The sequence below is a fragment of the Notamacropus eugenii genome, chromosome 2 (genome assembly GCF_028372415.1).
Source record: "Notamacropus eugenii isolate mMacEug1 chromosome 2, mMacEug1.pri_v2, whole genome shotgun sequence".
NCBI lineage: Eukaryota > Metazoa > Chordata > Mammalia > Diprotodontia > Macropodidae > Notamacropus > Notamacropus eugenii.
In genome coordinates, this window is record NC_092873.1 from 528,739,666 (window position 1) to 528,757,335 (window position 17,670).

The 17,670-nt window shown below is 43.4% G+C and overlaps 1 protein-coding gene across 10 annotated transcripts in view; it reads right to left on the reverse strand.

The window, feature by feature from the left end:
• WLS (Wnt ligand secretion mediator) overlaps nucleotides 1-17,670 on the reverse strand; it is a 207,855-nt gene that overhangs the window by 73,344 nt on the left and 116,841 nt on the right. For 9 of the 10 annotated variants that reach the window (XR_011975891.1, XR_011975890.1, XR_011975893.1 and 6 more), the window contains exon 11: nucleotides 15,520-15,673. Coding sequence is in view for 5 of the 10 variants with exons in the window: in XM_072649803.1 (XP_072505904.1) it covers nucleotides 15,520-15,673 (154 nt within the window). In the remaining 5 variants the exon portion in view is untranslated. Of the gene's footprint in view, nucleotides 1-4,772; nucleotides 5,572-15,519; nucleotides 15,674-17,670 lie in introns of those variants that run through there. The other variant, XM_072649806.1, reaches the window with a different exon arrangement.

The following is a 17,670-nucleotide window of genomic DNA, read 5'->3' on the forward strand; positions in this document are numbered from 1 at the left end:
TACATGAGGTTGTAATTTTCTTATCCTGAGTTAAAAAAAAAAATCATGTTCAATCTTTTAGTTGAGTTGGGGATAAAAGGTCCAAAGGAAAAGCTCTGTTTTTAGAATCAGAGTACCTGGATTTTAATCCTTCCTTTGTCATGGGCTACCTGCGTGACCTTGGGCAAGTCAATTAAATTCTCTAATTTTTGCTTTTAAAAAATTTTTGTTTTTGCATTTCTTTGTATCCCTATTATTTTTCAAAGTTCCTGGTACATAGTAGGCACTTTCTAAATGCTTTTTGACTAATTGATTCTTTAGGATTCATAAGCAAAATGGGGGTGTGTGTGCTGAATTAGATAGCCTTCAAAGTCCTTTCTAAGTCAGATCTACAGTCCTATGACTTGATGATCTCTGAGATTTCTTCCAGCTCTGGATCTATGATCTAGGTAGAGGAGCCATGATTTTATGTGAGCAGGGCAGGTATAGTGTGAACGTTCCTTGTTCCAATACAAATAACAACCCTTCTGTGATTTTAGGAGAGAATTATCAAGGGAAAGTTGCAATTAAATGACTTGCCCCAAGTAGAGTCAGAGACAGAATTTGAGACCAGTTCTCCCTGTTTACAAGTCCAACATTCAGCTTTGGTGTAGTGGAAGTGGTTCTAGGTTTAGAGTAAAAAAAAAAAAACCTGGGTTCCTGATCCTGGAGGTAATAAAGAGCCACTGAAGTTCAGTGTGTGTGTGTGTGTGTGTGTGTGTGTGTGTGTGTGTGACACGATTCAACCTGTATTTTAGAAAAATCTCTTTAATGACTGGAGAATGGACTAAATGGGGAAGAGTGAAGCAGGCTGACCCACCAGTAGTTATTGCAATAATCTAGGCCTGAGATGATGAGGACCTGCACCAAGGTGGGGACACTGTTAGAGGAGAAAATGGATCATATTGGAAAGAGGTTACAGAGGTGAAATCAAGAAGAGATGGGCCAGACGTGAAATCAACAAGGGATGTTGCAGAGGTGAAATCTACAATAGATGTTGTAGAGGTGAAATTGACAGGCCTTGGCAACATATATGGAGGGTGAGAGACTGAGGATTCTGATTTTGAGCCTGAGATACTGAGGATACTGAAGTACTGCTCACTGTTTTACATATTTAATCAGGTACCAAACCTTGCAGTTTTTACCTTCACAACATCTCTCTCACCATGTCACTCCCCCTGAACTCTAGTGGCTTCTTATTTGCTTCTAGAACAAAATATAAACTCCTGTGTTTGGTTTTTAAAGGTTTTTACAAGCTAGCCCCTTCCTATCTTCCCAGCCTCATTGGAAATTCCTCTCCTCAAACCCCTTCTCCTGTCTAAATATCCCTAGTTCCTTCACTTGCTTCTCAGATGACCTGGATTCTAGGCTTGTTGCCATCCTGGTTGTCCTCCTCTGGCTGGATTCCAATTTATCCCTGTCCTTTCTGAGCTGTGGTGGCTAAGAACTGAACCTGAGACTTCAAAAGTGGGGCAGATAAAGAATTATGATAAGAGCAGCACAAAGAGACTATGCCTTCTTTTTCCTTTGGCTGTTTATCTTCTGTACTTAACAAAGCAAACCTAAATTAAGTGACTTTTTATTTGTATGGGGCCTATGATTAACTTTTTTTTTTTTGCTTCTGTATTTATGACTGCTAATAGTGTGAGTGTGTGTGTGTGTGTGTGTGTGTATGTGTGTGTGTGTGTGTGTGTGTGTGTATGTGTGTGTGTGTGAAGCCCCTGCTCTTAACACTTTAAGAGATTTTTCTGGATCCTTTTCATAGGCTCATAAATTTAAAGCTAGAAGAGACCTTAGAAATCACTTCATCCCCCTCATTTTAGAGGAGGAAACTGAGACTGAGACTCAGGCTGATCCAGTTAGTGTGTATAGGAATCAAACTCAGGTCATTCTCCCTTCAAATACACCACCCTATCCACTACCTTAAACTGCCTCCTCCTCACCAGCCCTCTGCCTCCCAAGCTTTCCTTTGAAATGTGTAAGAGATTCATACCTACTGCATCCTCAGGTCTACAGAACCCTGCCTGGGATGGGGTTATCACATGTAAAGTTCAGCTCTGTAATGAGTTAGGAAGGCAAGCAGGATTCAGCCATCTGTCCAGCAGAAGTGGGCAAAGGACTCTGGGTACTTGCAGGAGAAAAAAGCCAAAGCTTTCCTCCCACGACTGCTTCCTTTTTTAGCCTCTGAGGCCCTAACCACCCCTCTGAGCTCAGTGGCCGGATGAAACAGCCTCATCCCCCAGGCCTAAGGAGCTAACTTGGTGACCACACATAGGCCATGGACAGACTCCGGAGAGCTGGTCACTGGGTTGGACATCAAAGGGCAGTGGAAAGAACAGTTAAGCAGGTTTCTGAAGAGGGAGAACTGGAGAAAGGCTGGCTGCAGAAGCATGGGGATGTTTGTTGCTAGGCTAAGACCAGTCTCCTGACAGAAGTGTGGTGAACTGGATGGGGCAGCTCCTTGCCTGGACATGAGGACTTCAGACCATGTCCCCATCTCTTAGAAATCAATGCTTGACATAGATGGCCCAGCCCCTCCCCATTCTCTGCTCTGATAGCAAATTATTTAATATAGTTTTTAAAACAGACCTTCTCCAACGTCGTCATTCAAGGGGCGAAAAAAGAGAGACAAATACATGGATGTTTCTATGAAGTTGAATAAATCTGTTTTTATATCTCGGATGTGACTTTTTTTTTTTTTTGGAGAAACAGGGGGGGCACGTCCAGACAAGTAATTTCATCATTGTACAGTACTCCAGGTAGGGAACTCTTGTGTAACTTAATCTTAAAGCAGGGATTCTTAACCTGGATTCCACCGGGGGTCTAGGGATAGAATTTTTTTTTTTTGGGTTGGGGCTGTGAACTTGGATGGGGAAAAAATTATCTTTGATTTACTTTGTAATTCTGTGCCTGAATTTCTGCCCTTAATAACATGATTCTGAGAAGGGGTTCACAGACTTTATCAGACTCGCAGCCAGAGGGGTAACATAAAACACAAAGTTTATGAAGTCAGGTCTTAGAGAGAAGCCCGAGGCAACCAATGGGTTCAATGATTTGCACAGGGTCAAATCCAGAACTTGAACCCAGATCTTTCTACCTTTGAAATCAGCTCTCTATTCACTACTACAGGCTGTTACCTAGATCCCTGTTTAGTAGAAAGTGGAGCAATGGATAGAGATCTGGGCTTGCAATCAGGAAGACTCATCTGCTTGAGTTAAAATGCAGCCTCAGACGCTCACTAGCTGTGTGACCCTGGGCAAGTCACTTAACCTTGTTTGCCTCAGTTTCCTCATTTATAAAACGTGCTGGAGAAGGAAATGGCAAACCACTCCAATATCTTTGCCAAGAAAATCCCAAATGGAATCATGAAAAGTCAGACATGGCTGAAAATGACTGAACAAAATGGACATTTAGCATATTTGATTTGTCAAGGGGGCTCTTCAATAGAGATGTCTGTTATAGCATTAGTGGTACTAGACTAGGTATCAGGGAAGGTCAGTCATTAAGTATTATTTACACACTTATTGTTCTCTGGCCACTATGCTAAGTGCTGACTGAGGATACCAAAAAAAGAGCAAAGCATGGCTCCTGCCCTCAAAGAGCTCCCACTCTGATGGAGGGGACAGCACGCAAACGACTATGTACAGAACAGATATAGACAAAACAAAGGGAAGGAAATCACAGAGGAAAGAGTCTGACGGTGTGAGAAAGGAGGACAAGGAGGAAAGGTCAAGGATGGGATCTGTGACTTCATTCCTATTAAGAACTCCACAATAAGAGACATCCCTCTGCTAATGCAAGCCTGACTATTTTCTATAGCTTATATTTAAAAGAATTTTTTTCTGTTTTCCTTTTTCTTCCAGATAGATTTAAATGCTTGCTATTTGGGTAAGAAAGTAAAATGTAATTTAAAAATTATTTACCTCAAACCTTATAGACCTAGAGTTGTCTGGGGCACTTGGAGGTTATGCAATTTGATCAGGGTCAGACAGCTAGGATGTGTTGGGCATGGGACTTGAACCCTTGGTCAGGGCCTCCCAACTCCAAGGTCAGCTATCGGCTATCTCTACAAAATGACTTGTAGCAGCACTTTTTGTGGAAGCAAAAGACTGGAAACACAGTGGTTGCCCATTGCCTGGAAAGGGGCTGAATAAATTGTGGCACAGGAAGGTCTTTATGCACAATAAGAAACAAATGGGAGGAATTCAGATAATTGTAGGAAGACTTCTGAGGGCTGATGCTTAGTAGCAGAACCACTAGAACTGCTGTTGTTCAGTTGTTTTCAGTTGTTTGACTCTTCATGAGGTTTGGAGGTTTTCTTGGCAGAGATACCAGAGTGTTTTGCCATTTTCTTCTCCAACTCATTTTATAGATGAGGAAACTGAGACAGATGAGGTTAAGGGATTTGCCCAGGATCACATGGCCAGTAAGCATCTGAGAAAGAATTGAAACCCAGGCCTTACTGATTCCATGACCACCCCTCCCATCCACTGTGTCACCTAGCTGCCTCACTAGTTGTTAGAAACTGACAGATGCAGTCAGGAGGCCCTGTGTTCAAATCCTGCCTACTCACTTTCTAGATATATGACTATAGCCTAGTTATTTAATCTTTCTCAACCTTAGTTTCCTCATCTATAAAATGAGGTAGTTTTGGCTTCTAAAATCCCTTGTATCTTTAATCTATGATACTATGAACTTGGGGGAGGACAGGGAATCCTATAACCTAAGTAAGAATAAAAAACACCACAGCTCAATGACTTTTCAGACCCAAAGGGCATTTAATACCATAAACTCTACTTGAGTAGTTTAGCAAAAATAAAACAATATCTACACCATACAAGACTGGTTAGTACTGGATACACACGATTTGGATGGAAAGCGGCAACACTCCTCATGTACGCGGATCTTCTCCACTCTGTGTTACATTACACTAGGCTATACCCAATGAGGGATGTGGATTTATTGACGACATAAATATTAACTGAACAGGCTACTGAGGCTATAAATAGAAAAACAGACACGGTCTTGGTCTAGGAGTAAAAGGCCTATGAAATCAGCCTAGCATGGAGTTCAAAGGATATTTAACATCATCCTATTACCTAGAACAGAAACAAATTTCAAATATCCACTCGGCATAGTTCCCATCTAGTCCAAACCATTCTCTAGCAAGAATGGCCCCCACACGTGAGTTTTTCTAACCACCCACTACACACGTAACGAGTCACCCACAGTCACAGAATGTGTCATACTAGAGCTTTGCCTTCCTGCCCCCCACCCCCCAGCTACCATGCGAAGGAAAGTTTACAAGTGTTTGTGACACCATGCCCAGAGACCCTGTGTGAGGAAAAGCGCGAGGCTGCTTTTGGAAATTCATCCCTCTCCAACGTGCTCCCTGCCCACGTCGGGATAGTCTCCTGTCTGTCCTGAGCTGTGCTCGAAGTCTCTACTCTTGAGCCTCTTTGCGAGTCAACTTGTAGATTTCAGTCGGTCCGTCCACATGTGTTATGGTGGTCGTGAGCTGTAGTTCTTCTGCACTGTGAATGCCCAGATCGCCTGAAACACAGGTCTGCTTGTTAGACTCAGGGCAAGACAAGCAACAGTAACAATTAAAAATGATCACTCAAGTGCTCAAAGAAAATCCCATTATACATACATATATACACATATATACATATGTGTGCATGTGTGTGTATATATGTATATATATGATCCTTTGTCCTAAGGAACCTACACAAAGAGCAACACCCTTACTCATTAAAAAAGAAAAAAGGGACTAATTTTTGACACTGTACTGTATTTCAGCGCTGTGTATTATTTTCTTGGCTCTGATGACACCTCTCTGCATCAGTTCACATAGATCTTTCCAGCCTTCTCTGTATTCTTCACACTCACCATTTCTTACAGCACAGTCATATTCCATTATATGTTGGAACTGCAGTTTGTTCAGTCATTCCCCAATTGATGGGGCTCTCATGTTTCCAATTCTCTGCTGTCACAAAAAGTGCAACTCCAAGTTCTCTGACTTTCTGCTGCACCAAAATACTTAACAAACATTTTCAGAGCACACGGTCAGCAGGTTAAAAGGTTACACAAAGACTTCTGGAACCAAAAGATACCATTTCATAAAGCAATATTTAAGTCTGAGAGTAAACACACATCACTGGATGTACCCAACACAACCTCCAGGTGGAGCTGATGAAGTGGTTAAGATTCAAACCAATGGTCCTCCATGGGTGACGTCCATATGAACTCAACTATGTGTCAACATAGAAGGGTCAAACACATGGGGGAGTTATGGGGATTTGGGTATTATAATGGCAATAAAAGACAAGGGCTTTGCTATCAGAAATTACAGACAGGTCATCCCTAAGGAGTATCCCTAAGGACATACCAACCAATAACAGATTTTTAGAAGGAAACAGTTGGTTGTTGTCTTTCATTTGCCAAGAGGACTAACATCACTAGGTTGGAGTCAAGGCACAGCGTTTCTGACTGTGGCTGATCAGAGAAATATGAGCTTGCAAGTCTCTACCACAGGTTAGGCACAAACAGCCTACATGAACATTTGGGATAGAGATGTCCCTAAATTTGAGCATCCCACCTTTCTTTTGAGCTACCGCAAAGAAACAGTAAAAACTACACAACACACCACTTCAAGATGCACAATTTTAACACTATCTGAATACTATACAAAGACAGTCTTGTGGTCAAAATGATGTAATAGAAGCTCCTTATTCTTCATAACTAGATACAGTCCAGAACTGCAAATAGAGAATCCAAAATATACTTGAAAATTTACTAAAGGATTTTTTCTGGAACTGGAGAATCATCATAGATAAAATCATGGTAAAGAACTGTGCAGATATATCCTTGACCCATACAAGTTTTTTTCTTTAAGATAAATGTCCATATAGGAAATCCCCATAACCTCTAAAGTACATGGAAAAAAAGCTTTTATAAAATAGAGACTGAAAGGAAGAGATCAAAACCATGAGTCACAGGATGAAGTCCAGTTCATTCCCATCATTCTGCTTGCTTATGGAGTGGTGCCAAAGATGATTTCAGTGACCCTAAAGAAGATGATTTTATTTCCCAATGTATTTAATAGCATCACCATAATTTCTTCCAGTGTTCCCTCTGATCTCCCCAGAGAACAAGTCCATTTAACAAATAGTATTTTTTTAATTTTTAAAAGAAACAAAGAGTAAACAATCAGAATAAATGATCAACACTTTGAAAAAATCTGAAAACATTGTCAACTTTGGGAATATCCTGTATGTGCAATAAAAAAAACTTGAGGACTCTCCACTTCTGTAAAGGCTTGGGGTGGGTTTGTTGTCTCACATCTCTTCTTTCAGACCATGTCTGTTCTTTGTAATTTTTGCAACATTCACTTTTGATTTTTTTTTTTTTTTGGTGGTGGTGGTGCTGTTTACTTTTTGTTATTTTTGGCACTGTACTGTATTTCAACGCTGTGTATTATTTTCTTGGTTCTGATGACATCTCTCTGCATCAGTTCACATAGATCTTTCCAGCCTTCTCTGTATTCTTCACACTCACCATTTCTTACAGCACAGTCATATTCCATTATATGTTGGAATTGCAGTTTGTTCAGTCATTCCCCAATTGATGGGGCTCTCATGTTTCCAATTCTCTGCTGTCACAAAAAGTGCAACTCCAAGTTCTCTGACTTTCTGCTGCACCATAATGCTTAACAAACATATCTTGTGTTGAAAGCACTGGGACTATTTCAAGTTCACACAGTTTAGGAAGAGAATAAAGGATCAGCGGCAACCTGCTGTTTTCCCTCCACTTCTTTCTGCCCCCTCTCTGAATCTACTATCAACTTCAAGAAACAGCTAACATCTGTAGTGATGTATCACTTGTTCTTTGTCCTTCATTCTCAAAGAGGACCATCACCAATGTCATGAAGGGGATGCCTTGGTTCGTGCATGAGTTGGATTGAAGTGAGGTAGAGTTGTGCAAAGCTGTCAGCTTGACTCTCCCTCAGAGTCACCAAAGTCCAGGAGCCAGACAAAAGTCAAGACAACTGGTACCAAAGACAACCCAAGGTGAGAAGAACTGGTGACTCTCAGATGCCATCATCTCATCTGAGAACTTTCCCTCAGCAGCAAGGAGCTTAAAGGCACTCCTGCATTAGTTGTCTCTTAAAAATATGGCTTGGGTCATTTCTAGCTATTTCCAAGTAAGCAAGAGTCACGCCAAATGACCACCAAGGTTCCTTGCAACTGTGAAATGGTGGCCAGTCTCACTCTGGTAGCCACAGAAACTCAGAAAATCTTCTAGCATAGCATGGAGAGATTGTTGTCTGTGTTGGGAGAGGAAGTACCCACATCAACCAAATCCCTGGCCTTGGAGATATTGTCCTATTGGGGTACAGATAACGGTAGCAGATTATTCCCTATATTTTCCTACAGAAGATATGTAGAGTTAAATAAAGCATTGTGCCTATGTGTTGAGCCCAGACCCTGTACAACGAATGATTTCTAAGATCTCTGTGTAGTTTTATTACATCTCTGAGCAAAACTCCTCCCCACTCCTCACCCACCCCAGAAACATGGGTCTCTGTAATTTGACTGGAATTCCGTGGTGCAATGATTTGAAATCAATGTTTAGTCAAGTCAATAAGCATTTTTAAGTACCCTTTTGGAACTGGCCACTGTGCTAAGAGCTAGCGATACAAAGAAAGGGTTCTAAGAGAAAACAGAGGAAAAAATGTGATCAATGCATTGTGCACATCCCATACACCCCCCACCTCATCCAATGGTTTATGTATTGTCCTCCCCCATCAGGAGGTAAGTAACTTGGGGGTTCCTGTTTAGTTGTTTTGCAATCATATCTGACTCTTCACGACTCTGTTTGGGGTTTTTGTAGCAAAGATACTAGAATAGTTTGCTATTTGCTCCTGCAGCTCACTTTACATATGAGGAAACTGAGCAAATGGGGTGAAATGACTTACCCAGGGTCACACAGCTAGTAAGCATCTGAGGCTGAATTTGAACTCAGGCTTCCTGACTTTCGGCCCGGAATTCTATCTAGAGTGACACCTTGCGGACTAGACACTTAATGGCTGTGTGATCCTAGACAAATCCCTTCATCTGTCTGCTTCGGCTTCCCTATCTCTAAAATGGAGATAATAAGACCACCGACCTTGCAAGTTGTTGCAAGGATCAAATGAGATAATGTTTGCAAAGTACTTTGCAGATCTAAAGTGCTATCTAAATGCTAGCTATGGTTATTATTGTCGCAAAGGCTCGACCTACCTACCTATTTATTTAGTGTCTACTTTGTTCCAGGACTCTGCTATGAAGGACCGATGAGGGGCAGGGCAATGGTAATCTTACATTTATAGGGTGTGTTGAGTTTTGTGAAGTGTCTTAAATACCTGATCTCATTTGAGCATAACAAGGACCCTATGGGGCAGGTGCTGTTATCATGATGTCCATTTTACAGAGCAGAAAGGAAGCAGAGAGAATAAAGTGACAAGAATTAGAAGTCTTAGAGATTTGCCTGAGGAACTGAGAGAACCAAGTAAACTTGCATGAGATTGTGCAGCCAGCGGAGGTCAGCTCTTCCTGACCCATCTATCTGGCACATGCCAATTCTCATTATTTACAGGGAATATACTACTTAACGGGCACATCAACAGTCATGGTGAACTAGAAATCATGAACTCTACTTCTCATATGTCCAGAAAACAGGTCATTATCTTAAAATCACAGGATTTAGAACAAGCAAGAATTTTAGAGATGATTTTGCACAATCTCCCCCTTTATTCCGACAGGTGAAGAAATATCTAGTTCAGCCCCTTTAGTGTGCAGATGAGGACAGTGACCCTTCTGTCTTACACAAGTCTCAGATGTAATAAGTGCCAATTCCAAGGCTTATTTCCCTCCTATTCATCCATATCTCTCAGTTCCAACACTTCTTCATAGAATTATCTCCTATCCAAAAAGGAATGCAGATGGAGACCTGAACCAAAGAGTCAGTGGGTCTGAGTTCAAATCTTGGCTCTGCTCCCTTACTAGCTGACCTTGGACAAGACTCTACCTCTTTAGACCTCAGTTTCCCCATCTGTAAAAGGAGGGGGTTAAGCTAGATGATCTAAACCTATGTTCAAACTCCTTTAATTGTGGTTCACAATGTGTATACATGTACACATGTGCACATGTGAGTATCTGTGTATGCATTGCAATCTGTTGAGAGGCTTGGGTTTTAATTACTTTGTTGGCTTCAGTAAAGACCTTAGCTCATCATAGACCAGTCATGTGTTCCTAGCACATAATAAGCACTTAATGAATGCTCATGACTTTACATGATTTTTCTTCTGATTGAAGTGATAGTAGATCATGTGTATATATGTGTGCATATATGTGCATGAGTGAGTACATGTGTAGGTTGTGTTCATGTGCATGCACTGAGCATCTGTGCATGTGTGTGTATGCATCCATGCATGCATGCGGGTACGTGTGTGTATGCAGTGTGATGTGTGCATTGTACATATGTGTTCTGTGTGCGTATGTGTACACACGTGCATGTGTGTGCATGCATGCATGTGTGTGTGTCTAGGTTTGTCAGAGTCCCCTCTCAGTTAGGACACTCTGCCTGTAGACATGTCCTTTGGGGGAAGAAAAATTAACTTTGCCTGAGATAACTGAAGTCTTCCACTGACTCTGAAATTGGCTCGATCCAGGAACAAGACCCAGTGAGCTTCCTCCCATGGATCTCATGGAGACATTGGTGTAGAGTTGGAAAGACTTTTAAGGTCATCCTGACCCACCCCTCATATTTTAGATAAAGTAAGTGCGACCCAGAGACATGAAGAATCACACTGCCAGTTAAATGTCTGAGGCAGGAGGCAAGCTCGGGTCTTCCGGATGACTCTAAGTCCAGACCTCTCTTGATAGTGGCTGCATAGTTACTCCCAAAAACCATGTGCATAGGGCTCCACCTGGCTGCACCAAGGCCCACCTACTCTTTTAACATGGGAAAGGCAAATCGTTTTCAGAGAGGTATTCCTGGAATGGGCTGACTTCTTTCAGTCAGTGCAGGCTGGTCCCACTGGGTCAGAGGTTTTATCAGTAACCCTTTGGGGAACCTGACAAAGCCTCTGGAAGAAGCCCTTATCAGAATCATGTTTTTAAATAATTGAAGGAAACGTAAACCTTCTGTTAGAGATCAGTGAAAATAAAAATGGCATTTGTCTCCCCCATCCCAAGTTCATGGACCTGATAAAATTCATCCAAGGACCCTTTGAAGATCTGTGGGCCCTTGGTTAAGTGCTCTCTCACTAGGGCAAACTACCACCCACACAGGTCAAGTGTTCAATCAAGATCCTCATGTCAGAGAAAGTGCTAGACTTGGGGGCAGAAAGAGGTGGTCGTTCATCCTACCACAGCCACATACTGGCTGTATGACCCTAGACAAATCACTTAACTCTTAAGAGCTTCAATTTCCTCATTTGTAAAGTGGGGGATAACACTGGCATCCAGCCTTCTGGGTTGTGAGGATCCGAAGAAATAATATATGTCTATCTTCTGGCAAACCTTCAGGCACTGTGGAGTTATCAGGCAATATCAGGAAGTAAAGGATTTCATGTCTTGGCTCAGAAGAAAAAAACCCCCAAACCTAAATCAACTTCAAAAGAAAGCAAAGACAAAGAGAAGCATGGAGGAAGAGGAAGAGGAGGGAAGGAGAAGGAAAGGGAGAAAAGGAGAAGGAGAGGAGAAGAAGGAAGGGGGAGGAGAAGGGGCGGTGGGGTGGCTCTTGGTGGTCGGCCAGAACATTTACAGATCAAGTGTGCCCACTGACAGTTTCTTATTAATCTGCTTGCATGACCCCCCGAGTCAAAGCTCTTTCTGAGGCTTTGCATAAATGCGGATAATCCCTGGCTGCCTTTGCATGGTCTGGTGGGAGAGGAAGAAAGTGAGCAGGCAGGAAGTGAGTGATAAGACAGAAAATGGAGAAACTGTGGAAGCCAGGGAGGGTGGAGGGGCTGGTGCAGCGTGGGAGAACATCCATCCAGGGCTGTCATGATCACAGCTTCTCATTATTAAATGGAAGAGCTCGGGATAAATCTGATCTCACTTCCATTTGTTTTCCACCCGAGTCGCCAAAGGTCAGCCAGCTCTGTCTAGAAAGGGACGTTCCGGGCTGCCTGGCAAAGCTAATTTCATGTCTGGCTTGCCTGAGTCTGGGGAGAAAAAAATTAGAAAAGCAAGCAAGCTTTCTGCAGGGGAAGGGCTGGGAGGAGGATGGTAGGAACACAGCTCTGGAGCTGGAAGAGGCCTCAGAAGCCATCGAGGCAGGACCTTTCATCTGACAGATGAGGAAACCAAGGCCTGGGAGGCTGGGACTTATTCAAGCTGCCACGAGCAGCAGTTGGCTGAGGGTTTTCCAATTCTCTATCCAGTAACTGTTGGACCTCTCTGTACCTCAGTTTCCATATCTGTAAAATGGGGATGACAAGAGCATGCATACCCCATCGGGTTGGTGTGAGCATCAAATGGGGTAATGTGTGTAAAGCACTTTGAAGCTGTGTGGTGTACATCTGAGCTATCAGCATCATTCAAAGTCTTCTTCCACCCCCCCCCCCCCGCCCCCGCCCCTGCCTCCTCAGGGACAGCCCGCTAGGTGTATCACCTCTTCCAATCATAAGAGACGAGAGACCCCTGAGGCTGGTGCCTCACTTTACGCAGGAGGCCCAGAGTGCTAAAGCAAAGGCCCCAAGTCCCGTAGATATGAAACAGAATGAACAAGATTTGAACTCCAGTGCTTGGACCTCAGAACTGGGGGTTCTCTCTACACAGAATTATAGAATCTGGGGATTTCAGAGATGGAAGGGCATCCTGCACCCCATAAGCCCAACCTGACTTCCTGTTACCAGCCCCAAGATGAGGGCCTCCCTCCCACTCTGATACTGAGTGTCTGCTTAGGGACCTCATACTTAGCTGCCTGTGCCCGATGACCCAGTGCTCTGGCTCTGGTCTGTCAGGGGCCAAGCAGCCTCCAGGGCACCCCTCTGGCCTTGGGAAGCCCTTCAGAGCCCTCCTCCCAGATCATCAGTGACCCTGGGGTCACCTAGAGAAAGATCCAGAATGTTCCTGAGGAGGCTCTGCCATTGCTGAGGAAGCCTCAGGGGAACTATTAGGTAAAGCCCACAGACCTGAGCATCAGAAAATTTCTATTTGCACCCCACCTATTCCATTTACTAGCCACTAAACTGCAGGGAAGTCTCTTCACCTGAGGGAAGGCTCCCTGCTCTGAGCCTCAGTGTCCTGGCCTGTAAAGTGAGAACATTAACACTGGCATAGTAATAGCTAATAATAATGACAGCTGTCATTTATATAGCCCTTTCAGGTTTGCAAAGTGCTTTATGAACTTTCTCATTTTACTCTCTAAACATCTCAGGAAGTAGGTTTTCTCCCCATTTTACAGTTGAGGAAACCGAGGCAGAGATTAAGTGACTTGCTCCAGGTCACATAGCTAAGCAAGTGTCTAAGGCTGGATTTGCACTCAGGTCTTCCAGACTCCAAACCCATCAGGGAAAGTGAGTTAAGTATTTATAGAGCACCTACTATGTATATTGATTCTCATCACAACCCTGGGAGGTTATTCCCATTTTACAGATAAGGACAGTGAGGTAGAAGTTAAGCCCTAGGTCATACGTATAAATAAATGTCTGAGGCAGGATTTGAATTCAGGTCTTCCTGACTGTGTCTAGCCCTTCACTTACTACGCTGCTAAACTACTTTCTCCTACCTTCCCCAGAGGGCTTTAGTGAGGAAATCATTTTATACATTTGTATTATACAAAAGTAAAGAGACCATGTAACAACCTTTGTTATGAGGGGTGGGTCTCTGGGAGGGAGGAGAGGGAAAGAGAGAGGGTGCTGTGGATAGAGTGCCCAGGCTAGAGTCAGGAAGACATCTTTCTGAGTTCAAATTTGGCCTCTAACTCTTCCTAGCTGTGCGACCCTGGGCAAGTCACTTCACCCTATCTGCCTCAGTTTGCTCATCTATAAAATGTGCTGAAGGCAAAAATGGCAAACCACTCAAGTATCTTTGCCAAGAAGATCCCATGGTCATGAGGAGTCTGACATGACTGAAAAATGACTGAACAGTGAACAGCAGAGAAAAGGTCTCCTCTTCATGAGATTTCAGATTTAGAATCAGAGGGGACCTCATGGGCCATCCGGGGCCAATTTTAGCACTTTATAGGAAGCTCAGTGTGGGGATCAAAGTGGTGGAGTTAGTCTATACCAGAGGAGTCTAGAGCTAGAGATGGGTGAGACCTGAGAGGTTTCCATGTTCAGTTGTCTCGTGTTAGAGAAGAGCAAACTGAGGCAGAAAGAGCTTGATTGGGGGTCCTCTGCCCCCAAAGGTGGCACTCTACCTACCGTCCCACACTGCTTTCAGATCTGAGTTCATGTCCCAAGACTCATGGGTCCTATTCACTCCCACTGTACAGTACCAAATTAAGACATGCTCAGACCTTTCCCTTCAATAGGATTTAAGAGAATCCTCGAATTTTCAAGTTCAGAGGGATGTTAGAGACAATCTTTTCTAACTCCTTTATTTTATAGGGGAGAAAAGTGAAGCCCAGAGAAGTAGGGCTTTGCCCAAGGACAGAGAAACTCCCTGTGAAGGATCAAGGGGGCTCATCCAGGACAGGGCACCCTGTCTCTTGGCATAGCTGGGCCCGGTATGACAGAATAGGTTGATTTGGAGAGCAAAGACTCAACAGAAATGGTATGTGGGGGGCAGTGGGGCTGACTGCCAAAGCTAACGTTAAGTGCTGACCTGGCAACTTTCTCCTTGACCAAGCTGACCATCTTCTCTCTATATATGTAGGATTCAATTCCATTGAATTGAACCCATACATGATGGCCTACTCTGTGTAAGTCACTAGGTTATGTACTGCACTGGATGGAGAGAAATTAAAACAGAAAATAGTGCTACCCTTAGGGAGGGTTACCTAAAGACTGTGCCTAAAATCTACAAAGTAAGACAGAATCCATTAAGTGTCCCGAGTGTAGAGGGGTGGGCAGGGAGGGGAGGAGGTAGCCTGGGACCATAAGTATATACTGGAAGGAGAATTTGTTCCTCCAGGTGAGAAGTGTTTGAACAGAGGTATTAGCAGGAGAAAGAGAAAGGAAGAAACAGATTTAGGATGCAGGAAGGCAGAATGGATGGGACTTAATGAGAATTAATTCTAAGTCTGAGACTTTCCATCTTAGGGGCTGGGAAGATGGTACCATGATGAAAAGAGCAAAGTCAGAAGGAAGAATTTATGGAATCATACATTTAACAAAGAAAGGGCCCTTGGACTTCATCAAGTTCCAACCCCTAACTTTACAGATGAGGAAACTGAGGCACTGAATGTTAAGTGACTTTCTCAGGATCACCAGGCTAAGAAGGATTTGACCTCCCCCACTAGCATGCTCTGGATGTACCCAAAGGAGAACAGAGTTTAGCTCACCATTAGATGGGTCATCCCCATAGTTTTTGTGAGATGGTGCATACAGGAACATCAGTGCAAAGACGTAGAGGTTCCACATGCCATAGATGCCCGTGAAAAAGGCGCTGTTCACCTGGACCGTGATATCTCCCCATTTCCAGTGGCCCTCAGTCACCTGTTACAGAAGAAAAAAGCAGATGTGGTCAGAGTGGACCAAAAGCAAGACTGCTATTTCCTGTTGGGTCTGGCCCTGGTGTGACCAGGGCCAAGTCATTTGAGCCCCAGCTTCCTTATCCATGAAGTGAGCCTATTAATGCCTGAAGAATTTCATCTCCCAGGTCTGAACAGAAGCACAAAGAAATAATGCATGTAATGGGCTTTTAGGCCCTTCAGTACAATTCAAGGAGCACTGATTGAGGCCATGCAGGCCTTGTGCTGAGTGCTGAGCATGTAGAAGCAATGAATGGCCTCTTCTCTCCCGGAGGACATTCTATCCTAAAATGTGTCAGGAGTCCCACGTATTATTATTTTCATTATGAAATACTCTAATCACAGCAAATCCTGATGGAAGAATCTTTCATTGCTCACCAAAATAAGCCCAGAGTCCTGATTCTGGCATTCAGTGCTCTGCACATCTACCTTTCCACTAAATCTCACCCTCCTCTTCACCCAAGACTTTAGGAGTAAGGATTAGTGGCTGTGAAAGACCTGGAGTCCAACCCTTCTTTTTACAGATGAGCAAACCAAGGCCCAGAGAGTGACTTACCCAGGGTCATCTAAGTATCTGAGGCAGAATTGGAACCCAGATCTTCCTGTCCCCAAATTCAGTACTAGTCACCACCTCATGCTGTCTTCTTCCAAATTACTTCTTTCCTGTCTTGGCCTTTGTTCCTGTCTTTCACTAATGCTTGGAAAACCCTCCCTCCCATCAGTGCTGAAATCCTACCTGCTCTTCAGGGTCCAGCAGAGATGCCCGCATCCTCCCCGAAGGTTCCCCTTCACAGTCAGATGACCCCTCTACTGTCTGCACTTACTAAGGTAATTCCATGGATCTGTGACCCTACTGGAGGACATACACCTCTTCCACACTGGTACACATCAGTGTTATCATATTTTAATTTGTAGTGTGTTGATGTGTGTCCCTGTCTTATCTCCTGCTCTTACACAGTAAGCTTTCTGAGGACAAGGATTGGATCTCATCCATCTTGCCATACACTGCAGGAATATAATAAATGCTTTCATCTCTAGTTCCCTGGTGCCTGGAACTGTGCTGGGTTCATCTCTCATTGGAAACACCCCTCCAGGATCTTTCTTCCACTGATACTGTCCAGCTGCTCTCCAACCGCACCCCCCCAAATGGCTAATGATGTGTGACTGTTCCATCGTAAACAAAAAACCAAGATGAGGAATCCAGAGAAGTGTAGAAAGACTTTCATGGACTGATGCAAAGTGAGGTAAGTAGACCCAGGACAAGAGACACAGGATGACCGCAATGTAAAGGGAAAGATGAGCCACAAAATATAGAACCTGAATGTTACGGCATTACGGTGACTAAGCTTGGCCTGAAGAAAAATAGGAGAAAGTACTTCACCCCATCCTTTTCAGAGGTGAGGGACTATGAGGGCGGAATACTGCATATAATGCTGGACTTGTTTAACGTTGCTTAGTTTTACCGAAAACATTTTAGCCCCCTTTTCCCTTTGAGATTATTTCCAGTTTTGTCTGTCTCTCATTTGTCAGTACATTGTCTCCCCTATTAGATCATGAGCTCTTTGGGGGCAGGGACTGGTTTTTGCCTTGGTTTGTTTTCCCAGTCTTATCATAGTGCCTGGCTGTCTTGATTTCTTTATTATAAAGTTTATTCTCTAGGATGGGATGGGAGGTGGGATACACAGGGCTATGTAGGTGGTACAAAACCAAAGATAACAGTAGAAATATATAAAAAAAAATAGAAAATAAAAAATAATAGATCACTTTACAAAAGCAACTCATCGATAGAGAGTTATCTGGGGGCATTGAGTGAGTTAAGTGACTTGTAGGATTTGAACTCAGGTCTTCCTGATTCCAGGGCCAGTTCTTTCTCTATGACACTAAGTTGTCTCTTGCTTTGTGCATAAAGTCATTAAATTTTTTTGTTGTTAGATTGAAAAAAATTCCAGGGCATGTGGCAAT